The sequence below is a fragment of the Carcharodon carcharias genome, chromosome X, assembly GCF_017639515.1.
Source record: "Carcharodon carcharias isolate sCarCar2 chromosome X, sCarCar2.pri, whole genome shotgun sequence".
In the NCBI taxonomy this organism is placed as follows: domain Eukaryota; kingdom Metazoa; phylum Chordata; class Chondrichthyes; order Lamniformes; family Lamnidae; genus Carcharodon; species Carcharodon carcharias.
Window position 1 is genome coordinate 27725251 of NC_054507.1, and position 24818 is coordinate 27750068.

Sequence of the window (24818 nt, forward strand, 5' to 3'; positions counted from 1 at the left end):
TGGAGAGAGAGAGGGATTGAGCGTGCTGGAGAGAGAGAGGGATTGAGCGTGCTGGAGAGAGAGAGGGATTGAGCGTGCTGGATGAGAGAGAGGGATTGAGCGTGCTGGAGAGAAGAGGAGCGAGTGATGAGTGGGATTGAGCGTGCTGGAGAGAGAGAGGGATTGAGCGTGCTGGAGAGAGAGGGATTTGAGCGTGCTGGAGAGAGAGAGGGTTTGAGCGTGCCGGAGAGAGAGAGGGAATGAGCGTGCTGGAGAGAGAGAGTGGGATTGAGTGTGCTGGGAGAGAGAGAGAGAGGGATTGGCGTGATGAGAGAGAGAGGGATTGAGCGTGCTGGAGAGAGAGAGGGATTGAGCGTGCTGGAGAGAGAGAGGGATTGAGCGTGCTGGAGAGAGAGAGGATTGAGCGTGTGAGAGAGAGAGATTGAGCGTGCTGGAGAGAGAGAGGGGAATGAGCGTGTGATGAGAGAGAGAGGAGGGATTGAGCGTGTGGAGAGAGAGAGAGGGATTGAGCGTGCTGGGAGAGAGAGAGGGATTGAGGCGTGCTGGAGAGAGGAGGGATTTGAGCGTGCTGGAGGAGAGAGAGGGATTGAGCGTGGCTGGAGAGAGAGAGGGATTGAGCGTGCTGGAGAGAGAGAGGGATTGAGCGTGCTGGAGAGAGAAGAGGGATTGAGCGTGCTGGAGAGAGAGAGGGATTGAGCGTGCTGGAGAGAGAGAGGGATTGAGCGTGCTGGAGAGAGAGAGGGATTGAGCGTGCTGGAGAGAGAGAGGGATTGAGCGTGCTGGAGGAGAGAGAGGGATTGAGCGTGCTGGAGAGAGAGGGGGATTGAGAGTGCTGGAGAGAGAGAGGGATTGAGCGTGCTGGAGAGAGGAGGGATTGAGCGTGCTGGGAGAGAGAGAGGGATTGAGCGTGCTGGAGAGAGAGAGGGATTGAGCGTGCTGGAGACGAGAGAGGGATTGAGCGTGCTGGAGAGAGAGAGGGATTGAGCGTGCTGGAGAGAGAGAGGGATTGAGCGTGCTGGAGAGAGAGAGGGATTGAGCGTGCTGGAGAGAGAGAGGGATTGAGCGTGCTGGAGAGAGAGAGGGATTGAGCGTGCTGGAGAGAGAGAGGGATTGAGCGTGCTGGAGAGAGAGAGGGATTGAGCGTGCTGGAGAGAGAGAGGGATTGAGCGTGCTGGAGAGAGAGAGGGATTGAGCGTGCTGGAGAGAGAGAGGGATTGAGCGTGCTGGAGAGAGAGAGGGATTGAGCGTGCTGGAGAGAGAGAGGGATTGAGCGTGCTGGAGAGAGAGAGGGATTGAGCGTGCTGGAGAGAGAGAGGGATTGAGCGTGCTGGAGAGAGAGAGGGATTGAGCGTGCTGGAGAGAGAGAGGGATTGAGCGTGCTGGAGAGAGAGAGGGATTGAGCGTGCTGGGAGAGAGAGAGGGATTGAGCGTGCTGGAGAGAGAGAGGGATTGAGCGTGCTGGAGAGAGAGAGGGATTGAGCGTGCTGGAGAGAGAGAGGGATTGAGCGTGCTGGAGAGAGAGAGGGATTGAGCGTGCTGGAGAGAGAGAGGGATTGAGCGTGCTGGAGAGAGAGAGGGATTGAGCGTGCTGGAGAGAGAGAGAGGGATGAGCGTGCTGGAGAGAGAGAGGGATTGAGCGTGCTGGAGAGAGAGAGGGATTGAGCGAGCTGGAGGAGAGAGGGATTGAGCGTGCTGGGAGAGAGAGGGGGATTGAGCGTGCTGGGGGGAGAGAGGGATTGAGCGTCCTGTGGGGAGAGAGGGATTGAGCGAGCTGGGGGGAGAGGGGGATTGAGCGAGCTGGGGGAAGAGGGGGATTGAGCGTGCTGGAGAGAGAGAGGGATTGATGGTGCTGGAGAGAGAGAGGGATTGATGGTGCTGGAGAGAGAGAGGGATTGAGTGTGCTGGAGAGAGAGAGGGATTGAGCGTGCTGGAGAGAGAGAGGGATTGAGCGTGCTGGAGAGAGAGAGGGATTGAGCGTGCTGGAGAGAGAGAGGGATTGAGCGTGCTGGAGAGAGAGAGGGATTGAGCGTGCTGGAGAGAGAGAGGGATTGAGCGTGCTGGAGAGAGAGAGGGATTGAGCGTGCTGGAGAGAGAGAGGGATTGAGCGTGCTGGAGAGAGAGAGGGATTGAGCGTGCTGGAGAGAGAGAGGGATTGAGCGTGCTGGAGAGAGAGAGGGATTGAGCGTGCTGGAGAGAGAGAGGGATTGAGCGTGCTGGAGAGAGAGAGGGATTGAGCGTGCTGGAGAGAGAGAGGGATTGAGCGTGCTGGAGAGAGAGAGGGATTGAGCGTGCTGGAGAGAGAGAGGGATTGAGCGTGCTGGAGAGAGAGAGGGATTGAGCGTGCTGGAGAGAGAGAGGGATTGAGCGTGCTGGAGAGAGAGAGGGATTGAGCGTGCTGGAGAGAGAGAGGGATTGAGCGTGCTGGAGAGAGAGAGGGATTGAGCGTGCTGGAGAGAGAGAGGGATTGAGCGTGCTGGAGAGAGAGAGGGATTGAGCGTGCTGGAGGAGAGAGAGGGATTGAGCGTGCTGGAGAGAGAGAGGGATTGAGCGTGCTGGAGAGAGAGAGGGATTGAGCGTGCTGGAGAGAGAGAGGGATTGAGCGTGCTGGAGAGAGAGAGGGATTGAGCGTGCTGGAGAGAGAGAGGGATTGAGCGTGCTGGAGAGAGAGAGGGATTGAGCGTGCTGGAGAGAGAGAGGGATTGAGCGTGCTGGAGAGAGAGAGGGATTGAGCGTGGCTGGAGAGAGAGAGGGATTGAGCGTGCTGGAGAGAGAGAGGGATTGAGCGTGCTGGAGAGAGAGAGGGATTGAGCGTGCTGGAGAGAGAGAGGGATTGAGCATGCTGGAGAGAGAGAGGGATTGAGCATGCTGGAGAGAGAGAGGGATTGAGCGTGCTGGAGAGAGAGAGGGATTGAGCGTGCTGGGGAGAGAGAGGGATTGAGCGTGCTGGGGAGAGAGAGGGATTGAGCGTGCTGGGGAGAGAGAGGGATTGAGCGTGCTGGGGAGAGAGAGGGATTGAGCGTGCTGGGGAGAGAGAGGGATTGAGCGTGCTGGAGAGAGAGAGGGATTGAGCGTGCTGGAGAGAGAGAGGGATTGAGGGTGCTGGAGAGAGAGAGGGATTGAGCGTGCTGGAGAGAGAGAGAGGGATTGAGCGTGCTGGAGAGAGAGAGGGATTGAGCGTGCTGGAGAGAGAGAGGGATTGAGCGTGCTGGAGAGAGAGAGGGATTGAGCGTGCTGGAGAGAGAGAGGGATTGAGCGTGCTGGAAAGAGAGAGGGATTGAGCGTGCTGGAGAGAGAGAGGGATTGAGCGTGCTGGAGAGAGAGAGGGATTGAGCGTGCTGGAGAGAGAGAGGGTTTGAGCGTGCCGGAGAGAGAGAGGGATTGAGCGTGCTGGAGAGAGAGAGTGGGATTGAGTGTGCTGGAGAGAGAGAGAGAGGGATTGAGCGTGCTGGAGAGAGAGAGGGATTGAGCGTGCTGGAGAGAGAGAGGGATTGAGCGTGCTGGAGAGAGAGAGAGGGATTGAGCGTGCTGGAGAGAGAGAGGGATTGAGCGTGCTGGAGAGAGAGAGGGATTGAGCGTGCTGGAGAGAGAGAGGGGGATTGAGCGTGCTGGGGAGAGAGAGAGAGAGGAAGGGATTGAGCGTGCTGGGGAGAGAGAGAGAGAGAGAGAGAGAGAGAGAGGGATTGAGCGTGCTGGAGAGAGAGAGGGATTGAGCGTGCTGGAGAGAGAGAGGGATTGAGCGTGCTGGAGAGAGAGAGGGATTGAGCGTGCTGGAGAGAGAGAGGGATTGAGCGTGCTGGAGAGAGAGAGGGATTGAGCGTGCTGGAGAGAGAGAGTGGGATTGAGCGTGCTGGAGAGAGAGAGAGGGATTGAGCATGCTGGGGGGAGAGAGAGAGTGGGGGATTGAGCGGGCTGTGGGGAGAGAGAGAGAGAGAGAGGGATTGAGCATGCTGGGGACAGAGTGGGATTGAGCATGCTGGAGAGAGAGAGGGATTGAGCGTGCTGGAGAGAGAGAGGGATTGAGCGTGCTGGAGAGAGAGAGGGATTGAGCGTGCTGGAGAGAGAGAGGGATTGAGCGTGCTGGAGAGAGAGGGGGATTGAGCGTGCTGGAGAGAGAGAGGGATTGAGCGTGCTGGAGAGAGAGAGGGATTGAGCGTGCTGGAGAGAGAGAGGGATTGAGCGTGCTGGAGAGAGAGAGGGATTGAGCGTGCTGGAGAGAGAGAGAGATTGAGCGTGCTGGAGAGAGAGAGGGATTGAGCGCGCTGGAGAGAGAGAGGGATTGAGCGTGCTGGAGAGAGAGAGGGATTGAGCGTGCTGGAGAGAGAGAGGGATTAAGCGTGCTGGAGAGAGAGAGGGATTGAGCGTGCTGGAGAGAGAGAGGGATTGAGCGCGCTGGAGAGAGAGAGGGATTGAGCGAGCTGGAGAGAGAGAGGGATTGAGCGCGCTGGAGAGAGAGAGGGATTGAGCGCGCTGGAGAGAGAGAGGGATTGAGCGCGCTGGAGAGAGAGAGGGATTGAGCGCGCTGGAGAGAGAGAGGGATTGAGCGCGCTGGAGAGAGAGAGGGATTGAGCGTGCTGGAGAGAGAGAGGGATTGAGCGTGCTGGAGAGAGAGAGGGATTGAGCGTGCTGGGGGGAGAGAGAGAGAGAGAAGGATTGAGTGTGCTGGGGGGAGAGGGGGATTGAGCGTGCTGGGGGGAGAGGGGGATTGAGCGTGCTGGGGGGAGAGGGGGATTGAGCGTGCTGGGGGGAGAGAGAGAGAGGGAGGGATTGAGCGTGCTGGGGGGAGAGGGGGATTGAGCGTGCTGGGGGCAGAGCACACATGACAGATGGATCTGCGGACAGGCATCCAATGCAGGCCCAGGCCGGCAATCTGCAGCAATCCTGACCGTCCTCCTGAGAGGCTGGGAACGCTCAGAGACAGCAGCTCATGATTTAAAAGCTCTCCCGGTGCCAGAGATGAGGCTCATATCTGCAGCATGGGGTCTCTGAAAGGAAATGGGAGGTGAGCGGGGGTCCGGTGGGGGATGGGAGAAATGTAAACTGGGTCATTCGCTGCCAGAGCGGACAAATGAAGAGGTTGGGGGGTGGGGGGTTGTTGAATACGAGAGGTCGCTAAGGGGGATTAGAAACGCCGGTGCACACCCCTCCAGGTAATTGGGGGGGAAACATAATCCCGGATCCTTTAAAGAGAAACAAGACTCTGACAGGGCTTCTCCCTGCTGTTACTCCCACGCTCTGACAGTCAGAGGCAGGACTTGTTTCCAATTAGTCCACGTGGAGAGAGCTTGGCTGCGAGAGCGCACACACCCGCCCGGCCCAGCGGCGTCTAGACCGGCGTCTGCTGCCAAGACGGCTGCCTGGGTCAGTCCCACCGGCAGGAGGGAGGGAGTAACAGGGGTTCACCTCAAACCCCGACAGGTATACCCTCAGCACTGACCCTCCCACAGTGCGGCGCTCCCTCAGCACTGACCCTCCCACAGTGCGGCGCTCCCTCAGCACTGACCCTCCCACAGTGCGGCGCTCCCTCAGCGCTGACCCTCCCACAGTGCGGCGCTCCCTCAGCGCTGACCCTCCCACAGTGCGGCGCTCCCTCAGCACTGACCCTCCGACAGTGCGGCACTCCCTCAGCGCTGACCCTCCCACAGAGCGGCGTTCCCTCTGCGCTGACCCTCCCACAGCACTGGCGCTCGCTCGACAGCACAACGGACGCGCTAACTGCGGACCGGGCGCCGCATTTCACGGCCTCCGCTCCTAGCGGAACTGAAAAATGGGCATGGCCCTAAAGGAAGAGAAAACCCAAAGAGAAATTCGCGCTGCAATCGGCGAGGTGGACCGCATTGATAAACCCCTGCGACCAGGGTATCACCAGCTGAATCTGGGGAGGAAAGGACCCAGGTTTTCACTGCTCGACACCACAGTCTAGCGTGGATCCTATTATTCTACCTAGGCAAACCCACATGCTCAGCAGTGTTGTGTAAGAGTCCACGTGAGATGCCTGCGCTCACTTTTTGGAAAGCAGTGTCAATGGATAAAACTGCAGGAGTCTAGCTTTTTCCAAGTTAGTCAGTTCCTATGTCTGCAGCACATCCTGTTTCACTACATTCCGGACAGCAGCAAGTGGAGGGTTCGGCAGCTCGAGAAAATGATTCATCCAGATTACATTCTGCACCGTCTTGACATGAGACGCAACCTGTCCCGTGGTCTGCCCCGCTTGGGGCAGAATGCCACAGGGTCGCTTCATGCTGCCCTGTCCCGAGGGTCAGCGCCCGAGGGAGCGGCAGCGCCTCGCCCAGTAGAGTAGAGGGAGGATTCCAGAGCTCGGGGCTCCAGGCAGCTGAAGGCACGGCCGCCGATGGGGGAGCGATGGGAATCCTGCAGTTTGTGGGGGGGTGGGGGGGGTGTCGGGTACCTTAACTGCAGGAGCGTGGGGATCCGGGAGGGTTGTGGAAGGTCACACAGATAGGGGGGATTAGATAGATACCGGAAGGAGCAAACACATCGCACGGGGGTGGGGGGGGGGGGGGGTTGTGTGTGTGTGCGTAGGAGGAGTCCATTCGGCCCCTCCCACCCGCTCCTCCATTCAATGAGACGTCGGACCCGCTACCTCAAACACCATTTTCCCTGCTCTATCCCCACATCCCCCCACCCCGTTCAATCTCGCCCCCCCCAACCCCCAGAGCCTCCACTGGGGTAGGGAGTTCCCAACACTTTGGCCGGGTGGGAGTGGGGAGTGGCAGTGGGAGTGGGGATGGGGAGGGGCGCGTACTGATGAGCTCCCGGGACCAGTAACCCAGAGGGCCCAGGCTACTCGGGTTCAAACCCCACCACGGCAGCTGGTGGAATTTAAACTCAATTAATAAAAACCCGGGACAGAAAGCCAGTTTCAGTCACAGTGACTGTGACATCGATTGTCGACAAAAACCCATCTGGTTCACGGGCGTCCCTTCAGGGAAGGGAGACCTGCCGTCCTTACCCGGTTTCAGGACCCCCCCCCACCCCCCCACAGCGATGCGCTCGACGCTTAACTGCCCCTCTGAAACGCCCGAGCGAGATGCTCAGTTCCAGGGGGGCAAATAGGGATGGGCACCAAATGTCGGCCTTGCCAGCGACGCCCAGCTCCCGTGAACAAATAAAAAAAAATTCACCACCCTCTGGGTGAAGAGATTCCTCCTCCTCAATCCAAAGTGGCCCCTTATCTCGAGGCTGTATCCTCTGGTTACAGACCCACCCCTCCCCCACCACCACAGCCAAGGGAAACAAGCTTCCTGCATTTACCCTGCCTCCCCCTGAGAGAATTTGGTTTGTTCCAATGAGATCGCCTCCAATCCTCCTCAACTCCAAGGAATACAGGCCCAGTCTCCTCAATCCTTCCTCATATCTCCGGTCATAGCTTCACTGCAGAATGATTCTCAGATAAATTCCCCACATAAACACAGTGGCTACAAGAGCAGGTCAGAGAGGCTGGGAATCCTGCGGAGAGTCACTCACCTCCTGACTCCCCCCAAAGCCTGTCCACCATCTACAAGGCACAAGTCAGGAGTGTGATGGGACACTCCCCACTTGCCTGGATGAGAGCAGCTCCCACAACACTCGAGAAGCTCGACACCGTCCAGGACAAAGCAGCCCCGCTCGATGGGGCACCCCATCCACAAACATTCACTCCCTCCACCACCACCACCGACGCACAGGGGCAGCAGTGTGTGTACCATCTACAAGATGCACTGCAGCAACTCGCCAAGGCTCCTTCGACAGCGCCGCCCAAACCCACCACCTCTACCATCTAGAAGGACAAGTCAGGATTGTGATGGAACACTCCCCACTTGCCAGGATGAGAGCAGCTCCCACAACACTCAAGAAGCTCCACAGAGGCTCAAGCAAGGCTGCTTTGTCCTGGAGAGTATCAAGCTTCTCGAGTGTTGTGGGAGCCGCACTCATCCAGGCAAGTGGGGAGCATCCCATCACACTCCTGACTTATGCCTTGTAGATGCACCTCACAATAAAGGCCACCACCACATCTGCAAATGGTTATGTTGGCCTTCATTGCGAGGGGACTTGAGTACAGGAGCGAGGATGTCTTACTGCAGCTGTACAGGGTCTTGGTGAGACCACACCTGGAGTATTGTGTGGGCAGTTTGGGTCTCCCTACCTAAGGAAGGATATACTTGCCCTTAGAGGGAGAGCAGCGAAGGTTCACCAGACCGATTCCTGGGATGGCAGGATTGTCGTATAAGGAGAGACTAGGCCGACTAGGCCTGTATTCACTGGAGTTTAGGGGAATGAGAGGGGATCTGATTGAAAGGTATAAAATTCTGACAGGGATGGACAGACCGGATGCAGGGATGGTGTTCCCTCTGGCTGGGGTCAGGGGGAGGGTCTAGAACAAGGGGGGTCACAGTCTCAGGATACGGGGTGGGCCATTTGGGAGTGAGATGAGGAGAAAGGTCTTCACTCAGAGGGTGATGAACCTGTGGAATTCTCTACCTCAGGAGGCTGTGGCGGTCCCAGTCCCTGAATATATTTAAGAAGGAATTAGATAGATTTCCAGACTCGAAAGGTGTGAAGGGGAGAGAGCGGGGGAACGGTGTTGACAAAGAGGATCGGCTGCGATCATATTGAATGGGGGTGCAGGCTCAAAGAGCCGAATTGGCTACTCCTGCTCCTATTTCCTATGTCTCTCTGCTTGCATGCTTGCTTCTGAATCCCTCCGTTTACGGCCCTCCCGCTTATGACAACATACCCTGCTTTTCTACTCTTAATAGAAATCCCAGCTGGAGCACCGTGTCCCCAATCCCGGGCCCCGCACTCCAGGAAGGAAGTAGAGGGTCTCGGAGAGGCTGCGGAGGGAGATTTACCAGAACGGGACCGGGGGAGGGGGGGAGGATGAGGGGGCTTCAGTTCACGTGGAGGGACTGGAGAAGCTGGGATTGTTCTCCTTAGAGCAGAGAAGGGTAAGGGAGGTGGGGAGATTGAATCGAGATGTTCAATATCACGAAGTGGGGGGTTTGGGGTAGAGTAGAGAGGGAGAGACTGTTTCCAGCGGTGGGAGGGTCAGTAACCAGAGGGGGACACAGATTGAAGAAGGGTGGGGGGGGGGGATGATTTTTTTTTAAAAACGCAGCAAGTTGTGGTGATCGACTGTGGTCTCGCCAATACTCTGTCCAACCCCGTAGAACGGGTTCCTCGCTCCTGAGCTCCATCACCCTGGCACCAAAGGGCAAGGTAGCATTTAACCTTCCTAACCACTTGTGGTATACCTGCCCGCTGACCATCTACGATCCAGTGAAAGGGGTTGTCCAGGCAGGCAGATGGAGCATCGCCGCTGGTGAAATGGGAGACTGGAGAACAATCTGCACAGGTTGACAATTAGTCAGCGTGCAGGTACAGCAAGTGTTAGGAAAGGGCAATGGAGTGTCAGCCTTTATTACAAGGAGGGGGGGGATGGAGTATAAAAGTCAAGGGGGAAGTCTTGCTCCAGCTGTACAGGGCGTTGGTGAGACCACACCCGGAGGCCCTGTGGACAGTCCGGTCTCCTTACTTAAGGGAGGGGGGGGTAACGTACTGGCATCGGGGGCCGTTCAGAGAAGGTTCGCTCGGCTGATCCCTGGGACGAAGGGGGGGGTTTGTCTCACGGGGAAAGGTTGAGCAGGTTGGGCCCTGGACCCCGTTGGGAGTTTAGAAGAACGAGAGGTGATCTTATTGAAACAGATCAGATTCTGAGAGGAGGGGGGTGGGGGGCTTGACAGGGTGGATGCTGAGAGGGTGTTTCCCCTCCCCCCCACCCTCATGGGGGGAATCTAGAACGAGGGGGGAGGAGGAGGGAGGCACAGTTTCAGAATAAGGGGTCTCCCATTGAAGACGGAGACGAGGAGGAATTTCCTCCCTCAGAGGGTGGTCAGTCTGTGGAATTCTGACCCGCCCCCCCACCCCCCACAGAGAGCAGCGGAGGCCGGGTCAGTGAATATACCCGAGGCCGAGTGAGACGGGTTTCTGATCGACGAGGGGGGGGGGTCGAGGGTTATGGGGACGGAGGGAAAGTGGAGTGTCGAGGCCACAATCAGATCAGCCTTGATCTTAGTGAAGGTGGGAGGGAGGGGGTAGCATCAGATCAGCCCTGATCTTAGTGAAGTTGGGTGGGGGTGGGAATGGGAGGGAGGAGCAGGCTCGAGGGGCTGAATGGCCTCCTCCTGCTCCTAATGCTGTTGCGTTTTGCAAAAGAGGGAGGGGGTGATCGGGAACGGAGGAGCGGATTGTGAACCGCCTGTCTTCGGTCTTGTCCGCTGACAGTGCGGAGGGCGAGGTGTTTAATTACATAAAGGCAGGCCACCCACCGGTTACCCGACACGGCACAAAAGAACATGAGGGGCCTGGGTAATCAGCATATCCACCGTCTCCGACCGCAGATCCCTTTCCTAATCCGCTCCTAATCACCCTCTCAAAGCCCCGGAGCAGCACTTACAGCCCAGATCCTGGAAACCTTCAGGCACATGGAGAGCACAGCGGCCGCCACTCTGCCACATTACAAGGGGAGCGTTTGTACAAGCCCCCCGGCCGCTTTTGGGGATTACACGGCGCTTAAGAAGCCCGATCTCCTTCCAATGAGCAGGATTAACCAGCAATCAGCTCTCGTCAGGGCGCAAACATTCAATGGCACAGGGTCCCACCGCGCGCGTGCGCGCACACACACACACACACACTCACACACTCTCACACACACACACGCTCTCACACACACACACGCTCTCACACACACACTCTCACACTCACACACTCACACACTCTCACACACACACTCTCACACACACACTCTCACACACACACTCTCACACACACACTCACACACACACTCACACACACACTCACACACACCTCACACACACCTCACACACGCTCACACGCTCGGCCCACTCCCTCTGGGCTAGCCCTGACGCAGGAACCGGAGGAGTGGGACCATTCACACCACCCCCACCCCCCACCCCACCCCCCCAGACCCCACCCCCCAGACCCCAGGACATCTTTAATACCTCAGCTAATAGAATCCATTATGTTGAATCAAGGGCTATGGGGGAATAGGCAGGAGAGTGGCGTTGAGGATTATCGGATCAGCCCTGATCTCATTGAATGGCGGAACACACTTGATGGGCTGAATGGCCTGCTTCTGCTCCTACTTCTTAGGGTTAAGGAATCTAGTGATCTCAATCTTGAACATGTTCAACGGTTGAGCGTCTACGTTCCCCTGGCGGTGCCGAAGATTCACAAGCCCTCTAAATTCTCCTCATCTCAGTCCAAAATGGCCAGCCCCTTCTCCTGAGGCTGTGTCCCCCCTGGTTATAGACTACCTCCCCCCACCACCCCACCCCCAACCACCCCCCCACCACCCCCCCCCACCCTACAAAGCCAGGGGAAACACCCTTCCTTCATATACCTTGGAACTCACCAAGGGCTCCTTCGACAGCACCACCCAAACCCACCACCTCTACCATCTAGAAGGACGAGGGCAGCAGACACATGGGGAACACCACCACCTGCAAGTTCCCCCTCCCAGCCACTCACCATCCCGACTTGGGAATATATCAGCCGTTCCTTCACTGTCGCCGGGTCAAAATCCTGGAACTCCCTCCCTAACAGCGCCGTGGGTGTACCTACACCACGCGGGACAAAATCCTGGAACTCCCTCCCTAACAGTGCCGTGGGTGTACCTACACCACACGGACAAAATCCTGGAACTCCCTCCCTAACAGTGCTGTGGGTGTACCTACACCACACGGACAAAATCCTGGAACTCCCTCCCTAACAGTGCTGTGGGTGTACCTACACCACACGGACAAAATCCTGGAACTCCCTCCCTAACAGCGCTGTGGGTGTACCTACACCACACGGACAAAATCCTGGAACTCCCTCCCTAACAGCGCCGCGGGTGTACCTACACCACACGGGGACAAAATCCTGGAACTACCTCCCTAACAGCGCCGTGGGTGTACATACACCACACACGGGACAAAATCCTGGCACTCCCTCCCTAACAGCGCTGTGGGTGTACCTACACCACATGGACAAAATCCTGGAACTCCCTCCCTAACAGCGCCGTGGGTGTACCTACACCACACTGACAAAATCCTGGAACTCCCTCCCTAACAGCGCCGTGGGTGTACCTACACCACACGGACAAAATCCTGGAACTCCCTCCCTAACAGCGCCGTGGGTGTACCTACACCACACGGACAAAATCCTGGAACTCCCTCCCTAACAGCGCCGTGGGTGTACCTACACCACACGGGGACAAAATCCTGGAACTCCCTCCCTAACAGCGCCGTGGGTGTACCTACACCACACGGACAAAATCCTGGAACTCCCTGTCTAACAGCACCGTGGGTGCCCCACCTTCACAAGGGGCAATTAGGGATGGGCAATAAATGCTGGGCTCAGCCACACCCACATCCCATGAATGAATTAAAAAAAACAACCCAGTGGAGCTCCCTAAGATTTTGGTATGTTTCAGTGAGGTCGCCTATCATTATAAACTCGAGAGGATACAGGCCTAGTCTGCTCAATCTCTGCACATGAGCCTGCTCCTGCTCCCCTCACTGACTTCACTTCATCACTATATCCTTCTATCCCTTTCCCCCTCGTGTGTTTATCCAGCTTCCCCCACTTCAATCCATCGACGCTATTCACCTCGACCACCCACTATGGGAGCGAGTCCCACCTTTTCCCCGCTCCCCGCGGGAGCGAGTCCCACATTCTCCCCGCGGGAGCGAGTCCCACATTCTCCCCGCGGGAGCGAGTCCCACATTGTCCCCGCTCCCCGCGGGAGCGAGTCCCACATTCTCCCCGCTCCCCGCGGGAGCGAGTCCCACATTCTCCCCGCGGGAGCGAGTCCCACATTCTCCCCGCGGGAGCGAGTCCCACATTCTCGCCGCGGGAGCGAGTCCCACATTCTCCCCGCGGGAGCCAGTCCCACATTCTCCCCGCGGGAGCCAGTCCCACATTCTCCCCGCGGGAGCGAGTCCCACGTTCTCCCCGCGGGAGCGAGTCCCACATTCTCCCCGCTCCCCGCGGGAGCGAGTCCCACATTCTCCCCGCGGGAGCGAGTCCCACATTCTCCCCGCGGGAGCGAGTCCCACATTCTCCCCGCGGGAGCGAGTCCCACATTCTCCCCGCGGGAGCGAGTCCCACATTCTCCCCGCGGGAGCGAGTCCCACATTCTCCCCGCGGGAGCGAGTCCCACATTCTCCCCGCGGGAGCGAGTCCCACATTCTCCCCGCGGGAGCGAGTCCCACATTCTCCCCGCGGGAGCGAGTCCCACATTCTCCCCGCTCCCCGCGGGAGCGAGTCCCACATTCTCCCCGCTCCCCGCAGGAGCGAGTCCCACATTCTCCCCGCGGGAGCAAGTCCCACATTCTCCCCCGTCTCCCTCTGGTTTAACGTATCACCCGAAAGGCGTCACTACCGATAGTGCGGCGCTCCCTCGGCGCTGACCCTCCGACAGCCCGGCACTCCCTCAGCGCTGACCCTCCAACAATGCAGCACTCCCTCAGCGCTGACCCTCCGACAGTGCAGCGCTCCCTCAGCACTGACCCTCCGACAGTGCGACGCTCCCTCAGCACTGACCCTCCAACAGTGCGACGCTCCCTCAGCACTGACCCTCCGACAGTGCGGTGCTCCCTCAGCGCTGACCCTCCAACAGTGCTGCGCTCCCTCAGCGCTGACCCTCCCACAGCGCTGCACTCCCTCAGCGCTGACCCTCCCACAGCACGGCGCTCCCTCAGCGCTGACCCTCCGACAGCGCGGCTCTCCCTCAGCGCTGACCCTCCCACAGTGCGGCGCTGACCCTCCCACAGCGCTGGCCTGGATATTTGTGCCTGAGTGTCAGAACTCCAATGCAGCAGCTACTGTTAAAGAGGCGAGCTCAAGAGCTGACTGAGACACAGCTGTCTAAGGTCTACACATGCGGGTGAACCTCTCCAGCAGTCCTCTCGAAATGGAATAGTTGAACTGCCTTGCCTGATGCCGAAACTTCCTACAACCACCGGAATCTTTAGCGTCTGTCCCCCCCGAGCGCTGCTTCCTGCCGTCATACTTACAGACATCCGCTGTCTCGTCCGAGCCATCGGGACAGTCTCGCTCTCCGTCACAACGCCAGCCTTTGGATATACACGTTAGCTGATCCTTGCACACAAACTGTTTGGGGCTACATGTTTTCTGCCCTGGTGGGGGTGGTGGAAATAAGGAGACAGAAAGCAGGCAACAATTAGGCAGACGCCGGGCAGGTTTCGTCCATCCACCCTCCCCTTCCCCACTCTCCCCCACCTCCACACCCCGGGCAGGCCAGACAAGAAAATAAGACACAGCAGAAAGGTTCAAGTGTACGCTATCATCGGCCTCTGTGTACAAAGATTTCAGACACGTTTGGCAACAGAAGCGGCTCCACATTGGTAATTATAATCATTAAGGCAGGCGAGGATCAAAGCAGGGAACAGGACGCGCAATGAGAAGGCGGCAAGAGACAACTTAATGGCCCCCCTCCACCCCCCACCACCCAACTGCGCCAGGTCCCTCTCGGCGCCGCTCAGCACAGTGTGAACCGCTGATCCCGAAGCAGGTCGGGGTCCAGGCGGCCCTGGAGGAGGAGGAGGAGGGGGGGTGAGGGTGGGGTGGTGAGAGTTCCAAGTCGTCACCGCACGCTGCGGGAATAAGGTTCCTCCTCACCCCCACACTCACCGCCCCCAACAACACCCCAGTGTCCACAACCTCAAATCTGTGTGTTCCACCCCCAACCCCACCCCCAACACCCCAATGTCCAGAACCTCAAATCTATGTGTTCCACCCCCACCCACACCCCAATGTCCAGAACCTCAAATCTGTGTTCCACACACCGCACCCCCAACAACACCCCAATGTCCAGAACCTCAAATCTGTGTGTTCCACCCACCCCCACCCCCAACAACACCCCAATATCCAGAACCTCAAATCTGTGTGTTCCACCCCCACCCCCACCCCCAACAACACCCCAATGTCCACAACCTCAAATCTGTGTGTTCCACCCACCCCCACCCCCAACAACACCCCAATGTCCAGAACCTCAAATCTGTGTGTTCCACCCCCACAACACCCCAATGTCCAGAACCTCAAATCTGTGTGTTCCACCCCCACCCCCAACAACACCCCAATGTCCACAACCTCAAATCTGTGTGTTCCACCCACCCCCACCCCCAACAACACCCCAATGTCCACAACCTCAAATCTGTGTGTTCCACCCACCCCCACCCCCAACAACACCCCAATGTCCACAACCTCAAATCTGTGTGTTCCACCCACCCCCACCCCCAACAACACCCCAATGTCCACAACCTCAAATCTGTGTGTTCCACCCCCACAACACCCCAATGTCCAGAACCTCAAATCTGTGTGTTCCACCCCCACCCCCACACCCAACAACACTCCAATGTCCACAACCTCAAATCTGTGTGTTCCACCCCCACACCCAACAACACCCCAATGTCCAGCTCAAATCTGTGTGTTCCACCCACCCCCACCCCCAACAACACCCCAATGTCCAGAACCTCAAATCTGTGTGTTCCACCCTCACCCCCAACACCCCAATGTCCAGAACCTCAAATCTGTGTGTTCCACCCCCACCCTCACCCCAATGTCCAGAACCTCAAATCTGTGTGTTCCACCCCCACCCCCCCCACCAATGTCCAGAACCTCAAATCTGTGTGTTCCACCCTCACCCCCAACCCCACCAACACCCCAAAGTCCAGAAGCTCAAATCTGTGTTCCACACACCCCACCCCAAACAACACCCCAATGTCCAGAACCTCAAATCTGTGTGTTCCACCCACCCCCACCAACACCCCAATATCCAGAACCTCAAATCTGTGTGTTCCACCCCCACCCCCACCCCCAACAACACCCCAATGTCCAGAACCTCAAATCTGTGTGTTCCACCCCCACCCCCACACCCAACAACACCCCAATGTCCACAACCTCAAATCTGTGTGTTCCACCCTCACCCCCAACCCCACCAACACCCCAAAGTCCAGAAGCTCAAATCTGTGTTCCACCCCCACCCCCAACAACACCTCAATGTCCAGAACCTCAAATCTGTGTGTTCCACCCCCACCCCCACCCCCAACAACACCCCAATGTCCAGAACCTCAAATCTGTGTGTTCCACCCACCCCCACCCCCAACAACACCCCAATGTCCAGAACCTCAAATCTGTGTTCCACCCACCCCCACCCCCAACACCCCAATGTCCAGAACCTCAAATCTGTGTGTTCCACCCCCACCCCCAACAACACCCCAATGTCCAGAACCTCAAATCTGTGTGTTCCACCCCCACACCCAACAACACCCCAATGTCCAGAACCTCAAATCTGTGTGTTCCACCCCCACCCCCATCCCCAACATCACCCCAATGTCCAGAACCTCAAATCTGTGTGTTCCACCCCCACCCCCACCCACCTCTATCCGATCCCCTCTCGATCTCCCTTCACTCAGAGGGGAACAGCCCCCGGGTTGATCGGACCCCAACGCTAAAACGTCAGGAGCCGTGCTTATTCGTTTCATCTTACGAAACCACGCTTGCCGTGGGGCTGGAATCCTTCATGGGGGGTTTATTAATAATAATAATAGTACTACAGAGACTCTGCAGATAATAAAAGGCATCACTTGGCAAACTCATTCAGCACTGATTCATGGTTAGCCTACCATTCTGATCTGATTAATACTTGAGTCTGACACTGGCTGGTCTGCTCTACATTATGGAGTTCTTCCTCCTCCTGGCTTTCTCACTCACTCATCAATCTAAGGAAGGAAACCCTGCGAAAGAATTCAACACAAACAACATGAGCTAATGTTACTAGGTGACTGCGTCGATAAAGCAGTCGGGGGTGGCGAATAATGGAGCCCTGGAACAAACTAAAAAAATAATCAAAAAAGCACCTCAAATCGGAACCCGAGAGAGAGAGAGAGAGAGAGAGAGAGAGAGAGAGAGAGAAAAGATTGCACTGACCCTGCTTCCCTCCCTGAATCTCTCCACCCCACCCTCCCCGATTCCTCTGTTTAAAAAGCTCACCGCCTGGTCACCTGTCCTTAACATCTCCTCCGTGTCAAACATGGACTGGTGTGTAAATATGTCCCCTGGGAAGCCACTTGGGGGGATGTTTCACCAACTTTAAAAAGGTGCTGATTAATGGTTCATCAGCGGACAAGACAAAAGTTTGCCATCCCGGCCTTTAACTTAACTGGAGTACTGTGCACGCTACGGGTCTCATTTGAAGAAAGGTGTGAATGTGTCAGCAGTTCAGAGAAAGTTTACACCACGGGAACAGGCGGGTTGTCTTATGAGGGAAGGTCGGACAGACTAGGCTTATATCCGCTGGAGTTTGGAAGAGTGCGAGGCGACTCGATCAGTATTAGATGGCACATTCCGATCACCGCTGGTCTCCTTATTTAAGGGAGGGTGTAAATGCGTTGGAAGCCGTTCAGAGAAGGTTTAACCAGACTAACGCCTGGAACGGGCGGGGTTGTCTCATCAGGAAAGGTCGGACAGGCTGGGCTTGTATCCGCTGGAGTTTAGAAGAGTGGAGAGGCGACTCGATCGAAACCTATAAGATCCTGAGGGGGGTCTCGACAGGGTGGATGTGGAGAGAATGTAGAACGAGGGGGTCACTGGTTAAAAGTAAGGGGGTTGTGCATTTAGGACAGAGACGAGGAGAAATGTTTTCTCTCTCCGAGGGGGTGGGTGAGTCTCTGGAACTCTCTTCCTCGAAAGGCGGTGGGAGCAGAGTCTCTGAATGTTTTTAAGGCCGAGGTGGATGGATTCCTGATTGACAAGGGGGGGGGAGGGGGGTGATGGGTTATCGGGGGGAAACGGGAATGTGGGATTGAGGTTACGGTCAGACCAGCCACGAGTTCCGACTGAACGGCGGGGCAGGCTTGAGGGGCCGAATGGCCTACTCCTGCCCCTGGTCAGTATGCTCGTATTGCCTGTCCTGCACGATAACACAGACCTCCAATCGAAACCTTCAACTTGCACACTGTTCCCCAGCAGCCACCGCCTCCCCCTCCCCCCCACCAACCGACAACACGTTTCATCCACCCCCCCAACTCCGCCGCCTTGTTAAACATCCAACTTTCCCCCACCTACCCCCCTGCCCCACCCTCCTCCCCCACGAACCCACACCCCACAGTGTCGGGCATCTGGATCATCTTTCCTAAGTTCCTAGAACTGTTTCCCTACGCCACACGCGCATACACACGCGCATACACACACACACACACAGAAACACACACAGAAACACACACAGAAACACACACACACACACACACACACACACACACAGAAACACACACACAAACACACACACACACACGCAAAGACACACACACACACAGAAACACACACAAACACACAGAAACACACAGAAACACACAGAAACACACAGAAACACACAGAAACACACAGAAACACACAGAAACACACAGAAACACACACAAACACACACAAACACACACAAACACACAGAAACACACAGAAACACACAGAAACACACAGAAACACACAGAAACACACAGAAACACACACACACGCAAAGACACACAGAAACACACACAGAAACACACAGAGACACACACAGAGACACACACAGAGACACACACAGAGACACACACAGAGACACACACACACAAACACACACAGAAACACACACAGAAACACACACAGAAACACACACAGAAACACACACAGAAACACACACAGAAACACACACACACACACACACAGAAACACACACAGAAACACACACAGAAACACACACACACACACACAGAAACACACACACACAGAAACACACACACACAGAAACACACACACACAGAAACACACACACACAGAAACACACACACACAGAAACACACACACACACAAACACACACACACACAAACACACACACACACAAACACACACACACACACAAACAAACAGAAACAAACACAGAAACAAACACAGAAACACACGCACAGACACACAGAAACACACACACAGACACACAGACACACAGACACACAGACACAGAAACACACACACAGAAACACACACACAGAAACACACACACAGAAACACACACACAGAAACACACACACAGAAACACACACACAGAAACACACACACAGAAACACACACAGAAACACACACAGAAACACACACACAAACACAAACACACACACACACAGAGAGAACACATTAACCAAACGCTGCTGCAAAACTATATTTGGTTCCATGTAAATGTTTGCAGAGTGTCAGCTCTTAATTTTGCAATGCAGCAGCAGCAGCATCAACATGTCCCCCAAGGGTTGTGAAATCTCAGGGAGCTGACAGGCCCCGTGTGCTACACCGCAGAGTAAGAACGCAACAGGTAGAGCAGTCCTGGATGTCAAAATTCTCGCCCGCGAGTTCAAAACCTTCCATGGCCTCGTTGCCCTCCCCATCTCTGCAACCCTCCCTATCTTTGTAACCCACTCCAGTCCCCTACACCCCTCCCTATCTCTGTAACCTCCTCCAGCCCCTACACCCCTATCTCTGTAACCTCCTCCAGCCCCTACACCTCTCCCTATCTCTGTAACCTCCTCCAGCCCCTACACCCCTCCCTATCTCTGTAACCTCCTCCAGCCTCTACAACCCTCCCTATCTCTGTAACCTCCTCCAGCCCCTACAACCCTCCCTATCTCTGTAACCTCCTCCAGACCCTACAACCCACCCCATCTCTGTAACCCCCTCCAGCCCCTACAACCCTCCTTATCTCTGTAACCTCCTCCAGCCCCTACAACCCTCCCCATCTCTGTAACCCCCTCCAGCCCCTACAACCCTCCCTATCTCTGTAACCTCCTCCAGCCCTCCCTATCTCTGTAACCTCCTCCAGCCCTCCCTATCTCTGTAACCTCCTCCAGCCCCTACAACCCTCCCTATCTCTGTAACCTCCTCCAGCCCCCTACAACCCTCCCTATCTCTGTCACTTCCTCCAGCCCCTACACCCCTCCCTATCTCTGTAACCTCCTCCAGCCTCGACACCCCTCCCTATCTCTGTAACCTCCTCCAGCCCCGACACCCCTCCCTATCTCTGTAACCTCCTCCAGCCCCGACACCCCTCCCTATCTGTAACCTCCTCCAGCCCCCTACACCCCTCCCTATCTCTGTAACCTCCTCCAGCCCTCCCTATCTCTGTAACCTCCACCAGCCCCTACAACTCTCCCTATCTCTGTAACCCCCTCCAGCCCCTACAACCCTCCTTATCTCTGTAACCTCCTCCAGCCCCTACAACCCTCCCTATCTCTGTAACCTCCTCCAGCCCTCCCTATCTCTGTAACCTCCTCCAGCCCCTACAACCCTCCCTATCTCTGTAACCTCCTCCAGCCCCCTACAACCCTCCCTATCTCTGTCACCTCCTCCAGCCCCTACACCCCTCCCTATCTCTGTAACCTCCTCCAGCCTCGACACCCCTCCCTATCTCTGTAACCTCCTCCAGCCCCGACACCCCTCCCTATCTCTGTAACCTCCTCCAGCCCCTACAACCCTCCCTATCTGTAACCTCCTCCAGCCCCCTACACCCCTCCCTATCTCTGTAACCTCCTCCAGCCCCCTACATCCCCTCCCTATCTCTGTAACCTCCTCCAGCTCCTACAACCCTCACTCTCTATGCTCTGCATATACCTTGGTTAGACCTCACGGAGCACCATGCAGAGTTCTGTTCTCCATATTACAACAAGTGTACAGAGACACTGGGGAAGGTGCAGTGTAGGCTGCATCCAGAACTAAGAGGTTTATAACTATCAGGAAGGACTGAACAGGCTGGGCCTCTATTCTAGAAAAGAGAAGGCTGAGGGGGTGACCTGATCAAGGTCTTTAAAACTACGATAGGGTCAACGTAGAGAAGATATTTTCACTGGTGGGGGGGTGAAAGAGAGACCAGAACCAGGGGACGATCACAAATAAACCCAATCGGGGGAATTCAGGAGAAACTTCTTTACCCAGAGAGTGGGGAGAAGGTGGGACTCGCTCCCGCGGGGAGCAGGGGAGAAGGTGGGACTCGCTCCTGCGGGGCGAACGGGGGAGAAGGTGGGACTCGCTCCCACGGGGAGCGGGGGAGAAGGTGGGACTCGCTCCCTCGGGGTGTGGTTGAGGTGAATAACGTTGATGTATGGTGGGGGGGATAAGCTGGATAAACACACGAGGGAAAAAGGAATAGAAGGATATGGAGATGGGGGTGAGATGAAGTTGGGCGGGGTGGGGGGGGGCGGGGGGGAGTGCAAGGAGACTTGTGTGAAGCAGAAACACCTACAGTGAGAGGTTTCGACAGCACCTTCCAAGATGAAAGTGATCTGCATGTTGAGGGGAACCAGGGAAGTGACCGGGACGGTCTATTTTGAGCAAGCGGTCAGGAAGGAGCTGAATTGCAGCGTCTGTCCTTGTAGACGGCAGTTAGGGGCAGACGGACTTGTGACTTTAAAAGGAAGCATCACTGGAAAGCATGGGTCCCTCGTTCATGCTTTCGGAGATAACACATTCTCTACCCCAGTGGATGCCCCGTTGACGAGTATATCCGGGACTCAGAGAGCGATAGGTTTTCGGGTAACGAGGGAATCGAGGGATAGGGCGGGTAGAGTGGAGTCGATCATATTGGATGGGTGGGGGGGGGGGGGGGTGGTGGAGTGGGTTGGAGCAGGCTCGAGGGGCTGAATGGCCTCCTGCTAACATTTCCCAGGCTCTTCAAACAGAATATACACTTGGAACCAATTCAAGAGGGGCAGGCATGGGAGTAGACAGGGGCAAGGCTGTGGCTGGGGACAGGCGGTGCAGGGAGAGGCTGGCGGGGCAGGGCCGAGCGGACACACAGGCTACAGAGGGGCGACAGAGAGAAACCTTTTCCTTTGTTGGTTGGGGAAGAGCTGGAAGGGGTGCAGAACCTGAAAACTGGGAGCCAGGCCGTTCAGGGCTGATGTCAGGAAGCGCTTCCTCACACAGAGGGAAGCGGGAACCTGGAACTCTCACCTCCCCCACCATCCCCGCACATAAATCTGAAGTTTCAGTTCTGAAAATCAATAGACTTTTACTGGGTAAGGGGGAATTAGGGACTATGAAGCAAAAGGTGGATTAATGGAGTTGAAATACAGATCAACCTTGGTCCCACTGAATGACGGAACAGGCTCAAGTAGAGGGGCTGAATGGCCTCCTCCTGTTCCTGTGTCACAGGCTGGAAGAGGAGGGCTGAATGGCCTCCTCCTGTTCCTGGGTAACAGGCTCGAGGAGGGGCTGAATGGCCTCCTCCTGTTCCTGTGTAATAGGCTCGAGGAGGGGCTGAATGGCCTCCTCCTGTTCCTGTGTAACAGGCTCGAGGAGGGGCTGAATGGTCTCCTCCTGTTCCTGTGTAACAGGCTCGAGGAGGGGCTGAATGGTCTCCTCCTGTTCCTGTGTAACAGGCTCGAGGAGGAGGAGGGGCTGAATGGCCTCCTCCTGTTCCTGTAAAACAGGCTCAAGGAGGGGCTGAATGGCCTCCTCTCTGTTACTGCGTAGTTGGGAGGTGTCCTGCTCGTATTGGAACCAGAGAGAGAGAGAGAGAGAGAGAGATCAAACACATCGCAGGAAACATATTTTTCTCCAGAACGCTGGCCATGGGTCTTGGAGCAGGCAATTCTGGCAGTCGCAGGGAGAGAGAGAGAGAGAGTGGGAGTTTAATGCTCACAGCAGATGTGCAGTGTTGTAACCAACAACTCGAACTCGCTCCCCAGCTCCTGCCAATTTACACATATGGTCGCAGTCATACAGCTGGGGGGTTTTTGCGGGGGGGGGTGGTGGGGTGCCGTGCAGGCGCAGGATTGCTTGTGTCTCTCTCTCTGACATTTCGACTACTCGGTACACAGGCAGACAGTCACATCAATCTCTTGAGTCACAGGCACAGGATGCGTGCCACAGTCAAACCGAGGGGCAGACAAGAGCACGAGAGGGGTGCGCAGTTCATCAACCGTGTTCCTACTGTCCGGGTGCTCTTCACTGAGCCTCACGGGAACAGGAGGAGGCCATTCAGCCCTCTCCTCCTCGAGCCTGTTACACAGGAACTGGAGGAGGCCATTCAGCCCCCTGCTCCTCGAGCCTGTTACACAAGAACAGGAGGAGGCCATTCAGCCCCTCTCCTCCCGCCTCGAGCCTGTTACACAGGAACAGGAGGAGGCCATTCAGCCCTTCCTCCCTCCTCGAGCCTGTTACACAGGAACAGGAGGAGGCCATTCAGCCCCCTCCTCCTCCTTGAGCCTGTTACACAGGAACAGGAGGAGGCCATTCAGCCCTCCCTCCTCCTCCAGCCTGTTACACAGGAACAAGAGGAGACAATTCAGCCCTCCCTCCTCCTCCTCGAGGGAGTTAAAGGTTGGCAGTTTCCCTTTAAATTTATTGACTCTTTCACGGGATGCAGGAGTCGCACTTAAGCCGACATTTTGTGCCCATCCCTAACTCTTCCTTTTCGGAACAGTCAACCACCTTGCCATGTGTGTGTGTGTGTGTGTGGTGGGGGGGGGGGGCCTGGAGTCACGTGTAGGGCGAGGCCGGGGTAAGGACGGCAGATTTCCCTCCCTAGAGGGGACGTCAGTGAACGAGACGGCTTTTTGACGACAATCGATGTCAGGGTGACCGCAACTGAAACTGGCTTTCTGTCCCGGATTTTTATTAACTGAGTTCAAGTTCCACCAGCTGCCGTGGTGGGGTTTGAACCAGAGTAGCCTGGGCCCTCTGGGTTACTAGTCCAGTGACGTTACCACTACCTCTCCCTCTTCCTTCCGAGTGATTAGTGCCTCAACACTGGATGTCCACATCCCCGTGAACGAACGTAACACAAAAAAAAACTGGACTGCACTGATCAGACCCATGTCCGGAAAGAGAGCACACGTATTACAGCTTAAAAGAGGCCAAAGCGGTTAACTAGAAACTCTGCACACATGTTACGCCTAACACTCATAGCTTCAGTGACTTTTTTAAAAATTGTTTTAAAACCACGATCTTTCATCGCACTTGCATCTGTTTAAATGCAGCCGAAATGATCTGCTCTCCAATGAACTGAAGTCGTGAAAATGGCAACTCCCATGTGAAGCTTTTGTTTTTATTCATTCACAGGATGTGGGCCTCGCTGGGCTGGGCCCAGCGTTTATTACCCATCCCTAATTGCCCCCTTGAGAAGGTAAGGGGTGAGCCGCCTTCCTGAACCGCTGCAGTCCCCGTGTGTGGTGTAGGGAGGGAGTTCCAGGATTTTGTCCGTGTGGTGTAGGTACACCCACGGCGCTGTTAGGGAGGGAGTTCCAGGATTTTGTCCCATGTGGTGTAGGTACACCCACGGCGCTATTAGGGAGGGAGTTCCAGGATTTTGTCCGTGTGGTGTAGGTACACCCACGGCGCTGTTAGGGAGGGAGTTCCAGGATTTTGTCCCCGTGTGGTGTAGGTACACCCACGGCGCTGTTAGGGAGGGAGTTCCAGGATTTTGTCCCGTGTGGTGTAGGTACACCCACGGTGCTGTTAGGGACGGAGTTCCAGGATTTTGACCCGGCGACAGTGAAGGAACGGCCAATATATTCCCAAGTTGGGATGGTGAGTGGCTCGGGAGGGGGAACTTGCAGGTGGTGGTGTTCCCCATGTGTCTGCTGCCCTCGTCCTTCTAGATGGTAGAGGTGGTGGGTTTGGGCGGCGCTGTCGAAGGAGCCCTTGGCGAGTTGCTGCAGTGCATCTTGTAGATGGTACACACACTGCTGCCCCTGTGCGTCGGTGGTGGTGGTGGAGG

The 24818-nt window shown here is 56.2% G+C and overlaps 1 protein-coding gene across 1 annotated transcript in view; it reads right to left on the bottom strand.

The window, feature by feature from the left end:
* LOC121273234 (low-density lipoprotein receptor-related protein 1-like) overlaps nucleotides 1-24818 on the bottom strand; it is a 428870-nt gene that overhangs the window by 353461 nt on the left and 50591 nt on the right. The window contains exon 2 of the mRNA XM_041180254.1: nucleotides 14079-14201. Coding sequence (XP_041036188.1) covers nucleotides 14079-14201 — 123 coding nt within the window. The remainder of the gene's footprint in view (nucleotides 1-14078; nucleotides 14202-24818) is intronic.